The following is a 20,201-nucleotide window of genomic DNA, read 5'->3' as shown; positions in this document are numbered from 1 at the left end:
TACCTTCGGTTATCGTTTTTTTTCTGCCATTGTGAAGAGAGAACGAGATTAGCGAGCGCGTGCAGGAGAGGGGACGGCACAAGTTGCACGGTATTAGTTTAAGGAGCATCCGGTTTCAGGAAGTAAAGAGAAAAAAAGTAGGGAGTTGGGGGGGGGGGAGTCGCGAGGGTTGAGCCAAGCTGGACTTTTCCAGAGAGTCGAGTCGAGTCGAGTCGAAGTTTGGCAATTTCCTGGGTCTAATCCGGTGGTCGGTCAGCATTGAGATGCTGCGGGGGTAAAGAAGAGGATTTCGAGGGGAGGGTGTCTCCCCTACGTGAAGACCTGACCGACCGACCAGCGTGGATGGTACCATGAATTATACAAGCGAGTCTTCCCTACCCAGACCAGCAAAACCTCCGTGAAACGTACGCCAATGTCCCGAGGGAGGAGGATGCGTGCCAAGCCGACTTATCCACCCCCCAGTCGATCCTTCCAACCCTCTACCAACTCGACACCCTCCTCCCCTCCCTCCCCCTGTGATTGAGTACTCGCGCCAATAAACGTCAGGAATCGGCCGGACCGACGCTTTTAATTAGACGTCGCCGATCAGCCGGTGGAACATGTTTGGATTCTGAATTGGAGAAAAGAAATCCATCCCCATACCGCAAATAGTGCTTTCTCTCTCTCTCTCTCTCTCTCTCTCTACCCCTTTCCCCTCCCTCGTATTTTAATTAGACGAACATCCGACAAAGCTTATCGGCCCTGCAGTGAAAATCGTCGCTGGGGACTCTCCCTGTATTGGACAAACTTTCGACGCTCTTCTTGCTTGCGAATCACTCGTTGCTTCGAATCGCGCTAAACAAAATCTCGCTAAACTCCTGCGAATATTCTCCGTACCCCCTCGCCTCTCTCTCTATAGTGTGTATACATATATATATATATATATATACTTGTATCGATTCTTCGCAGTCGCTTTTATCTCTCTTGATGTTCCGCATAATACACGAGTTTTCTGAAATAATAATTCCTGCACTGAATTATTCTCGCGGGAAGATGAACATATATATGCATATGTGTGCGTGCGTATACATTAACGATGACTTTCGGCAAATTTTAATTATCGCAAATATTTATCAATGCATCGCATATCGATCTGTGGTCGCAAATAATTCCTGGAGCGTGTAATGGCTGTAATTGCAGTATTCTACTTGGAGAGGAGGACGATAAGGGAAAAGTTACGGTTCCCGATAATGAGGAATCTCTCTCTCTCTCTCTCTCTCTCTCTCTCACTCTTTCACTATCTTTTTTATCAGCGAGCAAGTAGAAAAAAAATTGCAATAATAAATCACGCGGCAAGTTTTCCAATCGGAAAGTTTGTCAAATTGAATATGCATTCTCGTTACTAGAAGGAGAGGCTGATGAATGGATATCGTGTGATATCCACATACTTGCCATAGCTAATTCATCATAAATCGATACACCCTTTGTAAAGCAGTAATTTTCCATTCTCGCAGCATCGATCCCATCTCGTGAAACCTGCAGCAGGAGAGAAGAGGAAATAAAAACGCCTGGCCGTCCCAGTGATTGACCTACATCCCTATCAAGTGTTTTCACCCTTAAATCTCCTCTCTCATTTTCAGCCGCACGAATTAATTCCCGTGACCGTTGAATCATTTGCAGATGATTTATTAAGGAAGCAGCTGCTTTATAATATTACTCGAAGCATCAGAACGTCGAGTTTTACGCTTGTAGCATGTTTCAGTTTTAATGACACAGTATTACTTTTTAGTGTTCTGTAAAATGGCTGGGGTAAGTTGGAAACTCCACGCGGTGTCTTCGTGTGTTATTTTATCGTCACGTCACATCCTTCGTCGTCTTTAGTGCAGTTTCGATACGCGTGCTAAATATTCCAGAACGCGTCATTTGTTCCGGATGACGGAATCGACGATAACACGTGACGTCACCCCTCCTGTATTCTATTATTTTTTCTAAACAAAAATACTACTCCCCCCCTCTTCGATTTTATAGCCAAGAGTCGTATAGCGCGTTTCAAGCTTTCTACAAGTGAAACAAGTAAATCACACGCGCGTCTCACGCATCATCCTAGTGCAGACAATACTCCCCCCCCCCCCCTCAATCCAATCGCCACGCGTTATCTCTAGCACGTTTCGAGATTTCCACGAGTGAAACGAGAGAATCTCGTGCTCCTTTCGCACAGTGTCTAGAACCGTGCAAAACTATCCCCTCCCTACGTACGAAGACCACGGGTTATCTAGCACGATTCGAGATTTCCATAAGTGAATCTCGCGCTCGTCCCACGCAGTGTCCGGGTCTGGGCAATATTCCCCTGTAATTGGTAGACCCGTGAGATGTCATGGAACGTCAGCCGGGACGAAAAATCGTCCTGATACGATTCAAAATAACCAGGCATAAAGAGTTTGAGCGACAGATCCCATCTACCTGAATTCCTCGACCTTTCGACCCACGTCATCTGCTCCCGACAAGAACCCCTTCTTCCAAAAGCTATATGATTCCTGTACCTATGTCCTAACGCTATCTGTTCGTGAAATGCCCGCAGAAACTTGCTTGAGAACAGCCGGAAGTCGCGCTCCTAAGTAACTGTGAACGGAAGGAAACTTTTCGCGATCATAAATAGTATACCTGCAGCCTGCTGGCTGTTCTGTGTTCAGTGTTAAGTAGTAAAATCGATAATTCATCAGACCAAATTCTTTTTCCGGCAGAGTCGTCGTGCCTTTCTCTCTCCACGGGTGAATTTAACTCGTGGGTCGAATCCTGGTATCGCTGTGATATTAATAGATGTCAGTAGATATACCCTAGTAATAGCCAGACGGAGCCATAGAAGATAAACGATAAAACGTCAGCGAGTATATTTATACAGAAGCGACGAAATCACGCAACGGAAGTGACAATCGTGGAAACGAATATAGCCGTGATATATCATCGAACATCCTGATGATATTTCTTCAAACTAATCCAAACAAAATTCATCGTCCATCAACGTTGCGATGCCCCTTCGAACTATCGATTTATTCCTCCTGCAACTTTCACCCAACGCTGTCTTTCCTATACACTTTTCTATACACCGTTCTTCAAATTTCAGTTTTACTCGCCAAAGTGTTTACTCCTCGCGCAGAGACAACCGACGATCAATTGTTCCGCGATAATTCAATGATTCCAGGAAAGCTAGTCCTCGAGGAAGGTCTCTGAAGAGTCCAGAGACTAGCTTCCACTTTTCCAAGAGAAATTAATAATTACTACAATGGTTATTATAATAGATTTAATTAAAACTTTTTCCCACGTTGCTATATATAGAAGCAGGGAAATGATGGTTCGCGCGGACGATGATAAATGTGGAAAAGTGCAATGATCCTGGTTTTTAGGGGAGTGAAAACCATTAATGAGGGGAATTCTATAAGCAATGAGGGATTAACATGCAGGGTCGACAGAAACTAATTTGGCCGAAGGAAATTGGCAGCCTCGCGGGCAGCCTCGATCGCTAACCCAATTTCTTGAAACAATGGGCCGGTGAGGAGCTTTTGTCGGTGTCCCTGCAGTCATCGTACGTAATTACTCCTGCCGGACTACCTGCTGACGTATCAATGCGTAGATATTCGCGGACGTTTGGTGCAATCAAGGGTTGGCCACCTTGCGTAATACACGACCCCTGCACCACGTCCCCATAAAAGCTCGATTATCGCCAATCGTCGTCGAGATCAAGTTGCAAAACTCTTCGACTCGATTTCCTGGGCACACTTGGGGAAGGAGGGGGGGGGGGGGGAGGAGGAGGGTCCTTCTGCGAGAGATTCATCGGAAGAAGGGGGGGGGGGTGAGGGTGGAGAATTAGTATGCGGCTGCTGTCACGCAGCCCTCGTCGCCTTCCTGCACCTTTCCAGCATCCCGGACCAGCCGGGCCAGACCGTTAATTTTCCATCCCGTAACTCCAATCAATCTTACGAGCCGTCAGCGGCCCTGGCTCATGGCGATGGCCCTGGGGCTCTCTCGTTGTCTCACCTCCGGTCCTCATTCCCCTTCCACTTCCTAGCTCTTTGATTTCGAGCCATCCTCACGCCTCAAACCCCACTCTGCTAAACACTCCTTGACGTATCGCTTGTCTCGGACGACCTTCCATCAAGATCTTTCTCGCTCTACCCCTCGAGACTGTAAAGCGACGCTTATCAATTCATCCCCCCCCCCCCCCACTCGACCGATACCCACGCGAAGAGATCATTCGAAAACCAACCCCTTTTGGTACCAAAACAACTACCTGGGATTGTCGAAGGGTGTATCTGTGTATGTTTTTTGTTTTCTTTATTTTATTTACTTATTTTTGGAGAAAATTTGCACGAAAATTCCTGAAGAATTCGCGAAGTACGAGAGTCGATCGACCAATTTGCAGGTTCTCCATACTTATTACTGGAAGATTATCCAATTCCAGCCGCGTCGCGGCTCGTCCTTCCGCCTCATAGATATGAATAGGAGAGGGGGTGAGGAGAGAGATGAAAATTCATTTATCACTCTTGCAAGTCGCCGCTGCCAGAGGCATTAGCGGCCCGAGTTTTGAGAAAGATGGAAAGCTGCAAGATTAAAATAAGAGAAGAGTTGGTTGGCGCTTTGATAAAAAATGATGGGGAATAAAACAAGGCGCGAGGGAAGATAATGCTGACAGAGCTCCGTGGAGGTCGTGGTGGGAGCAACCTATCGGAAGGGGGGAGGGGAATTTAGTAATTAAATAATAATAATAATAACAGCAGGAAGAAGAGGACTTTAACGAGGAAGGGGCGCAGGATTCGAGAACGTTTGTAAATTTGTCCAGGAAAAATCGTGGAAACCAGTCGGTTTTCGTTTAGCATTCGTTGCTAGTGGGTGGTAAAGAGGGGTGGGGGTGAAATGGAGGTGGGGGGAGGGGGCATGAGGGAGTTGGACGGCCACTTTTCACTTTTGATTTATCGAGCCAACTTTTATTTCTCCCGGGAGATATTAAAGCCAGTTGTCCCGCTCATTTAACTTGGCCGAGCTGATTGATGATTGGCCCAGCAGACTTCTCGATGCATCGAGTCTTTCGCTAGCAGCAATTAATAAGCCTCGTGTCTTTAACGCGTCAGTCTCCCACGATGCAAACAGCATTTTGCCTGGAGGAATATCGAGAGGAGAAAGACAGCAGTGCACATTGATTTCTAGACTGGAATAAATCTTATACGGTGTACCAGTTGGAAATGTCGAAAATGACATGGTAAATGAACCCGTTAAAATCTTAGGATGCCTCAATTAGTTTAATAGCCTCGTCCTACTTTCGCTGGACCGCTCCGTCCCAAGTTCTCCACTTCAGTCTTGCACATTAAATATTGCACCCTATGTCAATTCTAATTACGGAATTTCGCGAAAACAGACTCCGGACGTTATAATTTATTCGACAAATCGAAAAAGAGAAACCTTGGCAAGTTTCCATCTTGGAGGAAAAAACACTGATTGCTTACTCTTCCAGTGCAAGTATACTTATAAACATTTCTCGAATGAGATAATAACGCAGGAGTATGACGAAGCTTTCGCGGGATATCGCGTGACTGCTGCAGCCTTGAGAAATTAAAAAAGAATTTGCTTGATATATAAGAGTAGGGGAGGGGGGGGGGGGGGAGTAGGGAAATAATAGGAATAAGGATGACAGCTAACAGGATACATATTTGCAGATCATTTAATCTTACAGATGCTTCTCGATAAAAGCAGCATTTACATATTTCTGCTCCGGCCGAGCGTGTAAACACATTCACGCAGACACGTACTTTATCATTTCATTCTATTTTATCCGATATACATCCTACTCTCCTCTATCCCACCTGCGAGTAATCGCTCAAGCTTTCACAACGAATGACAATGAATTCTTTGCGATATGGAGCAGTACATACGGTGCGGATACCACATACGTCCCTCCGAATCTATCCGTCTCTATACCAGAGCGTATCCTCGAAATGTGCGAAATAAATAAATAAGAGAAATATCTGTGCTCTTTCAAGCCACTGGCACGAAATTAAATCTCTTCCAGGATTCAAGGACTGTTTTATTAGCATAAACTAGAAAATAATAGCAATATTGCGGTGGACGAAGAATAAGCATGGAACATTCCCGTTTCTTCCGCTACAATCGTATCTTTGTCAAAGCGGAATGGTAAATTAAGTTTGGTTGCAGAAGTTGTGTAGGAGTAGTCTGTTTAACGGATCATCGCAGTCAGCTGTGGCTAGTAGTAAATCCAGGCGCGGACAGGTCCGCCAGGACGAATGACGAAATTAGGAATAATTATTCAAGTATAGCGGCTCTTCCTTTGGGGCAAGAGGGCAAAGGGTAGAGGGAGGGGGGGGGTGGGGGAGGGTTGGATGAGGGTAAAATATGATGTAGAGTTTGGCCAGTCTGGCCGGGACCACCACGGTGGCTAATACGTTTGAGGGTGAAGTTAGTAACAGGTGGCGCGATCCATAACGCTCCCCCCCACTCCTTCAGCCCTCTCATCCCGAAGCCGCTCTATCCCATCTTGGCTGCGCACACGCGCCTAACAGCGAGGAAGAAACTTTAATTAAAAATAAAAACTTATTTCTTTCGTTTCAGTGTCTCCTCCACCGAGCACCAGCCCCAGTCCACCCACCACCGAGCCGCCCAGAAAAGGTAAGATCGTAAAACCACCTCCGAACTCCCCCGGAAAAAACCACCAAGTCTATTAAATTGTCACGTACAGCCGTTTTTCGGTAGACTATCCACAGTTTTTCCAATTATCCTGCCAAAAATAACTCCGCGAGGGAATTTTATTGATTTTAATATCAGAACTTTGACTGGTTTACAATTTTCAATGGTAACGCCATTATACGGGACTGATATGGAGTAGGTTATATTTGTTTCATAAATTTCCGATGCATCTGGAGAACGATACTGTGTTTGCCGACTTAATTAACCGAGTATATTACGTTTGATTAAACGCCATAATATCGATGGCTGACGGTATAATTTTGAACGTAGCCTCCAGTACATTTTTTCTCTTCTTTTTCTGCAGATTGGGATACCGCGACGGAGATGAATAATTCCGTTTACGGGAATCCCAGCTCTCTGACGATCCACAATGAGAAGAATGCCAAGAGTGGTAAGTTTATCTCTTTATATATATATATATATATATATATATATATATATAGTTAATAATCAATTGGTTGGGCGTGGCTCGCGTGTAGTATACACCTTACACATTATGGTATTAGGTGATTGATCGGTAAAGTTTGCCAATCGACAGCTTGAAACTCATTGGTCCGATGAAAAAGAAGAAGGAACAAAAAAAAGATGAGGTGGGGGAAGGAGTTTTCGATTGGGATTTTCGCGATGAATACTCTTGGTATAATTTCATCAGCGAGACGCACCGCATGTGGAGATTCGTGGTACGAGCAGAACTTTAATATCCTCTACCTTAATATTCCCGCAAAAACAGCGATGGAATTAGCCCTGGAGGAAGCGCCGGAATTTCCATTCCAACGGAGATGTATGTAAATGACAGAAAGTTCTATGGATCCAGCGCGCGTTTCTCTTCAATCTTGATCTTTTTTCGAGGAACGCATCGATCACTCAGACGTCACGTGGCGTGGCGCGGCGTGGGTTGCGAATGAGTACCTACGCCGGAAATGCTGCGAAAATATTGCTAAGACGCAATAATGCGGTAAAGTCTGTGGCTGAATCAAGAAAAATGAGCTGGGCGACATTCCCGAAATTCTTGGACCACGAAGCTCGCGAATTCCACGAATTATCGAGTCTTTGCAATAAACTTCCTAGTTTGGTGGAATAAAGTTGCTCGAAATGAGAAAAGGAGCGAGTATATATATATATATATATACATAAAGGTACAAGGTAGTAGTACAAGACAGAGCACGCAGAGCGTAGCTATGTTAGGGGAAAGAGAAGATTCCAGGTTGGGGCCCTGTGTAACATCAATATTTCATGTATGCTAACACGCTAGAACTAATAATGCTCCGGCGCGGCGGCGAGGAAGACCCAAGAATAATATCAGCCGCACTCGACGTTCACCGTCTTTGCCCTCTTCTCTTCCCTTCCCTCTCCTCCCCAACCCTTCTCGTCTCCACTACTCCTACAACCTGTACCACACCTCACTCCCACGCTACTTCAGCCATCCTTTCTTCTTCCAACCCCCTACGATATTCTCCAAACCCCATAGAATATTTATAAAAACTCCACTCTTCAAGGTTAATTCAAGTTACATAAAAATATGGCCAAAGACTGAACATTTGCCACGATAGATCGTGCAGTTTTATGAAACACGACTGTAGAAGGGGAGTGTAGTGGGTTGTTACAAGCAAAATATGGCTTATGGTTTGTTGTGTCTCACTCCTTTTACCCTCCCACCCTCTATTACATTCACAAAGTTCTATAAAATATTCATAAAAACTGTATTCTTCAAGGTTAATTCAAGTTACACAAAGACGCACCAAACGAGCGTACATTCGCCTCGATAAATAGTGTAGATTGATGAATCACGATTGCATCAAGGGGCAGAGTTGGAATCATCGCAGTAAGAATAAAGATTATGGTGTTTCGCCTCTGGTTCTTTTCACCCTCTGCGATATGTACTCCAAAGTGCATGGAATATTTATAAAAACTCTGCTCTTCAGGATTAATTCAAGTAACATAAAAACATGACCAAAGCCTGAAGATTTGCCAGGATAAATCGAGTAGCTTTGCGAAACACGATTGCAACAGGGGAGAGTTGCAGTATCGTTACAATCATAATACAGCTCGTGGCTCGTCGTGTCTCGCTTTTTCCCTCCAACAACCCCTCCCCCCGGTATAAAATTCCACTCTTGAAGGATAATTCAAGATCCATAAAAATAAATCCAAAGAGCGAAGATTTAGCACGATAGATCGAGTAGCTTGATGAAACACGACTGCAGCAGGGGAGCGTTAGGGTCGTTATAGTCGGAATACGGCTTATGGTATGTCATGTCCCGCTCTTTCCCTCCGGTGGCTGCGTGCGGAGAATCTGGAAATCTGCTGGAGGGGAGAAGGCATGTAATTGGCGCAACATCTGCGGTTTGCGGGGTGGCATTAATGTTTCCTTCACCCCCCGCCCCTTTCATCCATTCTTCTCCAAACCTTTCCCTATTTTACCCCCACCCACCCTTTAATTTCCCTCCACCCTCCCGCACTTATTCCACCAAATTAATTTCTCCGAATCAAGAAATTCCTGGTCCGCCTGATTGCGTCAGTTTATTAATAGGATTATAAGAGCGAAGAAAGCGATCGAAAACGCCGATGCCTCGGGTTAATAAGCATCTCGTTGAAAAAGGGCGGCTTAACCCTCGCGTGGCGTAATCCCGACGGGGGTTTTCTTTACAATTAGCCGCTGGAAAAAGTCGAAAGAATGTATATCCAGTGGGACAATGCGGGAAGAAGCTTCCAGTCGTTACACCGCAACGGAGATTTAACTGGCGAATTGTGCGGAGGAATTGGGGCGCCGCCATTCGAATAACGCGTTCGCTTTACCCCGGCTGGCTTAGCAAGACATTACTTATGCACGCTTACGAGTTACGCCTGCTGCACGTTTGGGTACACTCGCACTTCGCAGGCGTGTTGTACTATACATTTGTCGAGTCAGGGGTGGCCGGAAGTAGCGAAAAGAACGGAAGATGAATGAGGAGGGCGGAGGAGGGGGGCTGGGGGTGGGGGAAGAGTCGTCGTCGCAGCGTCGCGGTAAATGCATGAAATCAGTGAAAGAGGGTGCGACTGGGACAAGGAAGATGGAGAGCGGACGGGAACGAGATCCGAGGAAAATTATAAGGCTACGTATAACCCGAATTGAGAACGCGACGGAATAACTATTTTGGGAGAGCTCTGGCAAATTGGAAATACTGTTTATTATATATATATATATATGCAGTAAATGTTGCAAATGATCGAATAACGAGGTACAAGAAAGAACGATATTCCATTGTAACGATACGTAACGCGATGATTAGCGTATTATGCGAGAGTATTAAAAACAATAGAATCGCTTTTATGTCGGATCTTGTTCGTACAATAATTAAACGCTGCGGCGAGCGATCATTCCGCTTTAATACGTCAGAATAATATTGTTCCGGTATTTAAGCCAGTGGCAAATATTTGAAACAAAACAAATGCCCTGCTGGCCAGCATAATATTGCAGTGGAGCAATTGAACTTTTTATTCCCTTGTTCCAACATCGAGGAGAGGGAAGATACAGAATGCGGAATGCTCCTCGCGAATTATATTTAGCTAAATACTTGGAACCAACAGCAGCAACCCCCGCCTGAAAATACCATTGCGCGAGTTACACGCGTACGTATACGAATTACTTGAATGCGAACTGGCAATCATTCGGTGATTGCGAATAAAGCTACAACGCGACTTGCCAAATTAATTAACTTCCGGAAGCAATCACATCGTGATAACGTTCGTTATTATTATAAAACAATTTTACTCCGAGTGAGCTTTCATCCAATGCTGTAATAATCGCAATTTTGGTCCAATGAAAAAATCGGTCAAATTACAGGTGCAATGTTATATATATATATATATATATTTATAAAATATGAGAGAGCGAGAAGAAAATTAGTGGCGTTGATTAAATTGCGATTGACGAAACGTTTAAGGGATGTGTGCGTGCGTGTGTGTGGGGAGATGGGGGTGTTAAAGAGATTGTGCATACGCGTGAAAGCGCACACAGTCACCTGGATAGACCTAAGGCAGTCTGTATCCCACAGGGCCAGCGTTGTTGTGCCGAGTTTAGCTTCAAGCCCCAACTCCTCCGGGCTTTTCAACCCCCTCGGTATAAAGGACCACACGTGTACGCGCACGATAGCATACGAGTCTTGTTAACCATATGTAGGCACGCGCTTAAACCAATCTCGGAACGCTCTACCTGAATTACACTGGGCTATCTATCCTCCTCCTCCTCCTCCTCCTCCTCCCCCCCCCCCCTCCCTGCTATAACCTTAATTTCAATAAAATCTATATTTATACTCCACTATATACATATATATAATATTCGCAATTTACGACGAAGAAAAAAATTAATTCCAGCACCATCAACACTTTACACACTACGTACACGCTCCATAGACAGAAAATAGTAAACGAGAATGAGAGAACGTGGCAAGTGGATTAAAAATACAATGAATCTCTATGTGGGAGAATGCTCTCACCGCGTGTGAAATTACTTCTCGTTAGAGGTCGCTGTAGATCGAGGGGGTGAATGTACATACCTGTTTGTTCACCCAAACACAGCAAGCACACGCTCATTGAATGACGCCCAGTGTGTGTATAGGTACACAGGCACCAAGTACACTGTCACTGCTAATGTTTGCCGAAGATTTGCATACGTCTGTCTGGCCTATACATTCCACCCATGGCTTGTATATCAAGTAGGTTTGGCTCTGCATTATATAGCACATGTACACGCATGCACACAAACCAAATGGCAGAGCTGTGGTAAGTTTCGTATAGTGTGGTGTATATATGTACAGTATAGTCCAGGATGATCGACCATTACCTTGTCGAAATGGGCTATTGTGCCAAGACCGTGTTCTCCGGGAGACCTTGCGCCTCTGCCAGCTTAACACTCTAATGGCCGTCTTCTTGTAGGAGCACCAAAACTCTCAATAGCTGGCAGCCAATATTCACGGCTCTCTATATAGGTATTAGGTGGTCTTGGTCAACATCTTTTGTCAACAAGCCTATCCTATTACTGTGCTGCAAGCTTCATCCAATGCGACCGTGGTCTAAGATGTACTATGTATATATGTGTGTGTGTGTGTGTGTATATATAATTCTGCGATAATTCCACGGTATATGCAGTACCTTCCATGTACTATATATATGTATATACAAATGTTTCTTAACTGGTTCAGAAGCGTTACAAAAATTTCCTACGTAATAAACCAGGTGACCCATTTTCCTCAACAGATAGTATGTATTAAGTTCCTGTTGGTATATGAGAATTAAACGGCTGGCTAGTAGTTGACCGGGAAATTTGCTTGGCACGAAATTCGTTGACCTAGGACGGTTTTCCTGAAATTTCAGGATGCCATCGTTACTGACTGGCCGCCGCCACCGCTTGCTGTTTCCCGTAACACAACGGACGGGACTATCCGGGATAAGGGAATTGTGTTTACCCGGAGTTTGCATACTAGTTACCGCCTTTGCCAGCCACTTTGCTCCTCCTAGAGCCCTATACGTCCCTCTATCAGGCGTCTCCCTCGCACCTGGTCCCGGAGAAACTGATAAAAAAAAAACAAGGAGAAAGACGGAAATTATGAAAAAAAGAATTAAAAAATTACATACATAGGAACCTTGTCTGATACAACGACCCTTGAATTGTTGCAGGAACGAAATTCCAGTCGAATCTCAACGAGATTGGAAAATCGGAGCAGAAATCGAACGACGTGGACAGGAAGAGGAACTACAATAATTGGCCGGCGGATAACGGTAAGCAATTAACGTTACGCGTTAGCGAATGAACGAAATAATGACGATTCATAGATTTGCCAGCGAGGCTGGTCATTATTTCGTTATAAAAACGATTCACCAGCGCCGCCGCCTCCGTGAGAGAGTCATTTACATGGGCGAAGCCCCGCGGGAATCGATCGCTCATCGATTTATCGCAGCTGTGCCCGAATAAATTCCTGTAATTTCAAAAACTGCTCGGCTAACGAGGGAATAAAGAGTATTAGTCGCTGTCATCGAAATCTCATCGAGTGCACGAGAAAGGATCTTAGTGTTGAAATGATCCGTGGCAGATTTTTTATAATATTGTTATTTGGGGGGGAGTAGGAAATAAAAAAGAGAGAGGGGGGGGGGGATTCCGGTGAATTCGAGTGAAATCAGTGGCGGAAGAAAAAACAAATCCCTGGGGATCAACGTAAAGTCGAGGCTTATTTTTGCGCGTGTGTGTATGTGTATCCCATACATGCATATACATATATACAGGGTATTTGAACAAACGCTATTTAAATGACGAGGCGACGGTGCGCGGCGCTCGCAACTCGTTCCAGGGGCAGGCACCTTTTTAGAATTTCCGTTAGGCCTCCAGCGTTATCGGATATCTCGACTCTTCCAGCTTTCCTTTTTTCTCCCAACCCCTTCAACCACCCTCGCCGATAGCGCGCTCACCATCGGTTTCTTTTAAAAGGAATTTGCATAATGGCAAAGTGCGAAAATCCGTTTCCTCGGCGGTGCGGTGCGCGACGGGGACGAAATCTCGCGATAGTTCGAAATGGCGCGAGGTAATTTGACGGCGGAGAGAAGCAAGGGTGACAAAATCCAAGATGCTGCATATAGCTATAGGCTTTATTAAAATTAAGCTATACGCTATATATATTTTGCTAGGCGCGGGTTTTTTCAAGCGGCGAAGGGAGGGGGGAGGAGGGAAAAAATAAAAGCTCTCCGAAAGCTAACAAAACGGATTTCTTTAAAAACAGAGGGTTGCTTCATAAATTATCTATTCGTTGAAAAGTCGAGTTGCGAGAAAGAAACCGTGGAGTAAAAAAGCGTGGAGCTTCGGGGATGGGGAAGGGGATCAGACAAAAGTAGCGAAGCGAGGAACTCCCGAGGGAATTCAGAGAGGTCTGGAGTAGGACCAGACGCAGGAACCGAGAGAGAGGGTTCTCGTGAAGAGTCGGGCAGGCGAGGGGAGGGGGGTGGAAGATTCGAGGTCGACCGGCTTGTTTCTGATTCGTAATTAGAGATGAGTGAGGCCACAGGAAGAACGCGAAGAATACATTTCTCCCGAAGCGAGTAATAGCCGCGCCGCCAGGCCAGTCGGAAGAATAAACCGACTTCCTCCCCCTTTAAAAAGAAAGTGGGGGGTGAGTTTCATCCCCTAACTGGAATTCTTTCGATGCTCGAACCACCGAGCGGCTCCGATAGCAATCAAGAACTTCGTGCACAATTCATGGAGCCACCAGCATTTCTACGTCTCCACTTCTGACTTTGTTAATTAACGTGTGTTATATATATATATATATATATATATATATATATATATTCAGTAAATACAAAACTGTACAAATGTACCCCATCCCTCCCCCAATCCCTCTCCCCTCAATCTTATCGGTATATCACTCAACGCCCCATTGTCCGAATAACTTAATAATATACCCACTGATTATTGAACCATTAATTATCTCTCGGAACGCTAATTGATCCACATCGATGTTTGTATTATGCTATGCAACTCACGGTAGTTCTCTGTTTCTCTTTCAGCTTTGGCCGCGAGTATACCAACAACGGAAGCCCTGCTGGTGCTCAGCCTTATCCTGGCGACGATAATTCGATAAGCGGAAGAATTAACCAACCGGAGTGATCCATGTGACTTAATTAAAGAAAAAAAAATGTCGGAGCTTGTGCCACACGCGGCGGACAGGAGCAAGAAAGCAACAACTTATTAAAAGACTGAGCATGCCAATGTACGCGAGGGACGAGAGTTGAAATATTGTGTGAATTGTGCTGGGGGGAAAAGAATCACAAAGTGCAACGACTATCGCTTTCGATGTAAAATATTGTAAGAGGCATTGTATAATACCGCGAGCTGCAGCGTCGATGATCCTCGATACATACCGTTCAGAACCGAAGTTGTTTGCACGTCAGTTTATTTATACAAAGAAAACTCATTTCTTAATTGCGTTCTTTCAGGATATGTAGGGGGTGTGTGTGTGTGTGCGTGTGTGTGTGTGTGCAGGGTACCTAAAATTATCGGCTGCGGAGGATCGATCGATTCTGGGAAGGGTGATGAGGAAAAGGGGGGGTGGAGGGTGAGGTTAGGGAGGTTTTCCTCCTCCCTTAGCCTCCGAGCTGCTTTTTCCTCGAGCTCTCGACGGTTTCTTATAAATGCGAAATCGCAGATCCCATCTGGATACTTGAGATTAAAACGTCAGATTCGCCGGTAGGACGCTCTCTCGCATGAAGAGGCTCGCGAAAAAAAGTGCGCAGTCCCGGGGAAAATGTCTCTGACTACGTTCGCTCGGTAGGAATATTAAAGCGTCGAATATTATTATTATTATTTGCGTCCCGCAGTCCACAACCCATCGAGTCGCACTCCCCGAATACTTGGCCAAAAAACTGGAGAGTATGGATCTTTTGACTGCCCTCCCCCCCTCCCTATTTCCTTAATTTTATTGCGCAACATCAGCGTCTGACCACGCGACGGTTTTTATCACTAGCTTCCCTCGCACCATTATTTCAATCCGTTTTCTCACCTCCCTCGTTCGACGACTCTGTTCGCCGAGATTCCTCGTGTTCAGCGCGCTGAAAGAACAGGTAATTGCTGTAACGGCCCCTAATTATTTAACGAATATTTAACGAAATTTCGGTGATTAATTGCACAGCGAGTTAGTTGGTGTAGATATTACATATATATATATATATATATATATATATATATGTAGTTACTACGATTCGTCAATTAAATCTTACAACGCGAGACGCGATCGTCGATAGACGATAACGTCTCGTAAAAATTCTTCCTGGTGAGTTTTTTCGGTGGATTCCGATTCGTTAATTAATTGGGAGAAATTTAGGTTCGCTGATTTTGAGCGAAGCTAAATGGAATTCACGGGAGAGTCCGTGCGGCGTTTTGCAAATTATTTAATGCTGGTTTTCGCGCGAAGAGAGGCGCATGAAGATTAATTCTGGCGTGCATCAGCCGAGACTTTGTAAAACGTAATTAAAAACGGTCCGCGAGGCACATTAACGAGCGCGAAGGGACTTTACCCTCTTGGATGACATCCTCGAAACACGTGTAACTCCTATTTTACCACTCATTTAGTCGACTCGCCTTTAAAGTCTACGCCGCCGCTCTGCTCGAGAAATTCTCCCGTTTCCTTCTTTTACGAAATAATAAACACGCACGAAAATAATGCATCCTCGTTAACTAAACGCTGTCTCCTCTAACTGCATACTAATTTCGTAATATTAATTATATTCAACTCTCATTCGTTTTAATTAAGTATTATAAGCTTCCCGAGATGATCCTGGTAAATATTAAGTGTACACTTGTGTCATATATGAGAATGTTACCATTTTTATTTTTAGATTGTACGATTATTAATTAATCCGACGAGAGCCTATAGCCTTAATTACATTGCTTTCTTAGTTCCGTTCGATTCACTCGAGACACACCGCGTAAATCGCGCTATAATTCCAACGGCGATGATTGTCTTGGCGAAACTTGCTCAAGAACGGTTATCTAAAAGCCACTACTATATATATAGCAGCATGCACGATAAAATGAATTTTTCTGCCCGACCAAAAATCTGATTATAGTCGCATTGTCGTGAAAATATTTTTACGATCGTAGGTTATTTGCATAATCCTGGTATTATTAATTCATTCGTTATATTATGATTTGCCACAAAACTTGTGACGTAATTATCAAAATTATTCACGACCCGCAGTATTTAACACGCCCGTATGATTTATTTGTTGATAATGCGATTAAAATTTAACCACGCAGCAGTTACAATTTTATCGCAAATGCTGCGTGCAAACAACTTGAAACGAGCAAGCGTTAGCTTACCTATATATATAGCAGGGAGGATCCACTATCACTAATTGCGCAAAAACCGAATTTAAACGGTAAATCGAAGCGTTCTCGAGGCTAACGTTATTTTCTATTAAAATATACAAAGGATTAAAGGACTAATTATAATTATTGGACCGCGCGAGAGAGAGAAGTAATCTAAACTTCTTACCGATGCTAAGGCTGAGTGTTTTCTAAAAGTTTCGTATCTCGGTACTATAGTGATTGGATTAATTATGGGAAGGAGAAGGACGAAAGTGGGAATAGCTGGCAGGAGTAATTCAATCACATGCTAATTAGCAGCTTTGAAATTTATCCCTGAATCCGTACACAGTGGGCCGTGGTTTAAGCGGACTTCGAACTACTTAGGAATATCCATTATTCAGCGTACATCTTGTTTAAAGCAACAGGTTCGCGCCGCCGCCACCCGCTGTGGCGCTCGCTCTAAGGGGTTAATGCCCGCGAAGGATTAAAGAACGGAAACGACCGGCTCAGGGATTATTCGGACTTATCAAGAGGCCCGCTTTAATTGCCTCCTGAAATCTATCAAATCCACCCTGCGAAATCCCACGACTGCCAAAATTGTCACGTCACTGAAATCCTCCAACTATAGCTACCTAACCTCGCTATTTCTCTTTATACGATCTTGTAGAGCGATCGCCTATGATTTCGAGTCTATTTTTCGCCAATCCCTGACAATTGCTCATGCTGACATTCGTCCTTGAAACGAAACGGCGCGTCTCAATTGAAAACTTGTAAAAAGTAGCAAGACATAACCTCACTTCATTCTAACCTGTACAAAGTCGACGCGCGCGCACTCCTGCGCGTGCGCGTGCGTTCAACTCGGAGCGAGAGAACGCTGTTCCTGCGAAAAGAAACACTCGAGACGCTTCTGTGTACCGTTCGAGCAATAGGCAAATAAAGCAGCTCGATCGAAGCAAAAATTTGCAGCTCTGAAGGATTTTCTTAGTTCGGGCTCAGTCTAGCTCGCTTTTCTGTACATAGATAACCTCTCCTTCCATATTCTCACTTCAATCAAAATCTCAATCTCTCCACCCTAACCTAAAAAAAGATCAAACGAACGATATTCATAATTAGGAGCCCGAGCGTGAAGGTGTTCAAAGCTGCATTTTGCCACTCATTAAATATACATATAATAAGTCGCAGAATTATTAATACGAGCTAATCCTTCAAGCAGATTATATTTAGAAAAGCCAAATAATTTGTACTTGAAAAACGAGAGGAGGAGACACGACGCAGTCTAGGAATCTATATTATCGACCTGTGGAAAAGTGGGGCGTATACTGTAAATATATTAGTGCGTAAGGATGTACGGATCGTATAGAATAAGGTAGGAAAATGCTACCGGCAGGAAGCTGCCTTTCTTTCACGGTGTTCCGTCACTTCTTGTCGTCGAGGAACAATTTTTTATCGCTCAATTTTAGTAACGAAAAGCTCAGGTGGCGAAGTTTTCGTTTCGACGAGGAAGATGGCGGAACGGTGTGAAGTCAACCGCACGTCCGGCCGGTTATTTTCCGATAACGAGCAAAGAGACACACAGGGCTAATAAAAAAAATAAAATAAAACCTTAGCGAGGATATTTTGACCTTAGCCTACACTATATGTTTAATAACGAATTGACGTATTTCGCCGTCTAGTCGTTAAACGTATAAGGAAACGAATTAACGCGAAAGGTATATATGTATACATAACACGAGATATAAATATATTATATATAAATATAATGTATATGAAATAAGAGGGACTATTGAGTAATGATACTATATCATTATATATAAATATATATACAAATATATATTGTATGTTATATGATATATTATTATTATACTATTATGCTTTGCGCCGTTGAGTTGAATGTTGTTATTTACAAGAAAAGAAACCAGATGAGGGATTCATACGAGTAAACTCGACATATGTAATAAAATTGTCTTCTGATTGTACCTTAAAATTCTGACGACGCAGTAAGGTAAGTATAACGTATTATTACGGTATACACACATACACACACACAGCAACGACTCTAACTTTAATTTCCATATCTCTACCAGTTCTTGCAAATTCTGCAAAAAAAAATATCATCGCGACCAATCTCATCGGCATCATCGCGCCGTAAATTGTTCTCTCGTAAAGCTTCCGCAGTGCTCCGGTTTCCAGGTGTACAATATTTTTTACCACACAGCGTTAACTCTTCGCCAAAAGGGGGAGCCAGAGAGAGTTAGATTAACATTAATTACGGGCCTGGTATTGTCGAATCTAGGCTATTCCCAAACGAGCACTATTGCAGCTAAGCGTCGATTTACAAGAAGAGTACCTCGAAGAAGGCGCCAACCGGAAACCGGATGGACAGATCGAGAAGTCCCGTCTTGCAACTCGGCATCGAAATTAATCCAGCGTTTAAGCGGTGGCCCGGCACAACGCTGGCTCTGCAATAACCTCAACTGCAATATTAACATAAATAACTAATCTACAATTTCTTGCAAATTCTATAAAAAAAATATATCGCGACCAATCTCACCGTCATCATCGCGCCGTAAATCGTTCTTTCGTAAAGCTTCCGGTTGTACAATATTTTTTATCGCAGAGCATTATATCGTTCCAACAAAAGAGGGAGCCACTTGTACTAACCTTAATTACGGGCCTATTATTGTCGATTCGAGTCAATTCCAAAACAACCAATATTACAACGAAGCTTCGATTTAAAAGACGAGTATCTCGAAGATGCCAACCGGAAACCGGATGTACAGATCAAGAAGTCCCGTCTTGCAACGCTGGATCGAAATTAATCCAGCGTTTAGCATGCGGTGGCGCGCGCGGCGCAACTCGGGCCCAGCAATAGCCTGGCTGCAGTATTAGCGTGAATAACTAACGAAATATTTTGTGGTGATATCCGTTGTTGAACTTGGCGTATACCTATCTCACCCGTATGCAAGCATATCATCGGTCTGCGGTTTAATCCGCCGATCGGAGATAGCGACCCACTTGCCGGATCGTATAACCATTTCCATCGTCTAAATAGCCGCACACGCTTTCTCCCTGGCATGTGGCATTAACTAACGCTGATTGACGCACTGTTACAAGTTCAAAACCACGGGAACCTCCAGACACACGCACACACACACACACCTACAATACGTATACGCTTGAAAGGATCGCAAATGAACTTGTACGGATTTTTCTTAGGTAAACAACCAAATGTTCCTTATTACACACACACACGCAAAGTGCCATTATACCGAGTATATACAGTATTATGTTAGAATATTGGGAGCATGGGAGGTTAAAAAATGAAGAGGCGAATATCCCGGCCGGCTGCAGCAACACGTCGATGGTCCAAGTTTATGAGTGCCGGCCATTTTACGATGACACAATTTACGACTGCATATTATATCGAATTTAAGCGCCTTTGACGTAGGCAAATGCGCCTGCACGAAAATTTTACGGGACGCTCGAATAATTCATCCGGCGAATTCATATCCGCGGCCGGTGCTGCGAGAATTTACTAAAGGCGAATTATAAATTGGAGAACTCAATTTGAGAAACATGAAAACCCGGAGGAATCAAATTAAAATTTACATTCGTCGATTGAGTAATTTCTGTTATTCTCTTT

General features: G+C 44.0%; 1 protein-coding gene across 1 annotated transcript in view; it reads left to right on the top strand.

Annotated features, from left to right (window-relative positions):
* Positions 1-18,499, top strand: part of LOC136779337 (lachesin-like) — a 140,303-nt gene extending 121,804 nt beyond the window's left edge. The window contains exons 9-12 of the mRNA XM_066736871.1: positions 6,595-6,651; positions 7,034-7,120; positions 12,382-12,483; positions 14,260-18,499. Coding sequence (XP_066592968.1) covers positions 6,595-6,651; positions 7,034-7,120; positions 12,382-12,483; positions 14,260-14,333 — 320 coding nt within the window. The 3' untranslated portion in view covers positions 14,334-18,499. The remainder of the gene's footprint in view (positions 1-6,594; positions 6,652-7,033; positions 7,121-12,381; positions 12,484-14,259) is intronic.
* The last annotated feature ends 1,702 nt before the right edge of the window (positions 18,500-20,201 follow it).

Source organism: Prorops nasuta, unplaced genomic scaffold, assembly GCF_024137725.1.
Source record: "Prorops nasuta isolate Cenicafe-Biocafe unplaced genomic scaffold, Cenicafe_Pnas_1.2 PNAS00002, whole genome shotgun sequence".
NCBI classification, from domain to species: domain Eukaryota; kingdom Metazoa; phylum Arthropoda; class Insecta; order Hymenoptera; family Bethylidae; genus Prorops; species Prorops nasuta.
The sequence above is the reverse complement of the archived record's forward strand: the minus strand, read 5'-3'. Positions and strand labels throughout refer to the sequence as shown.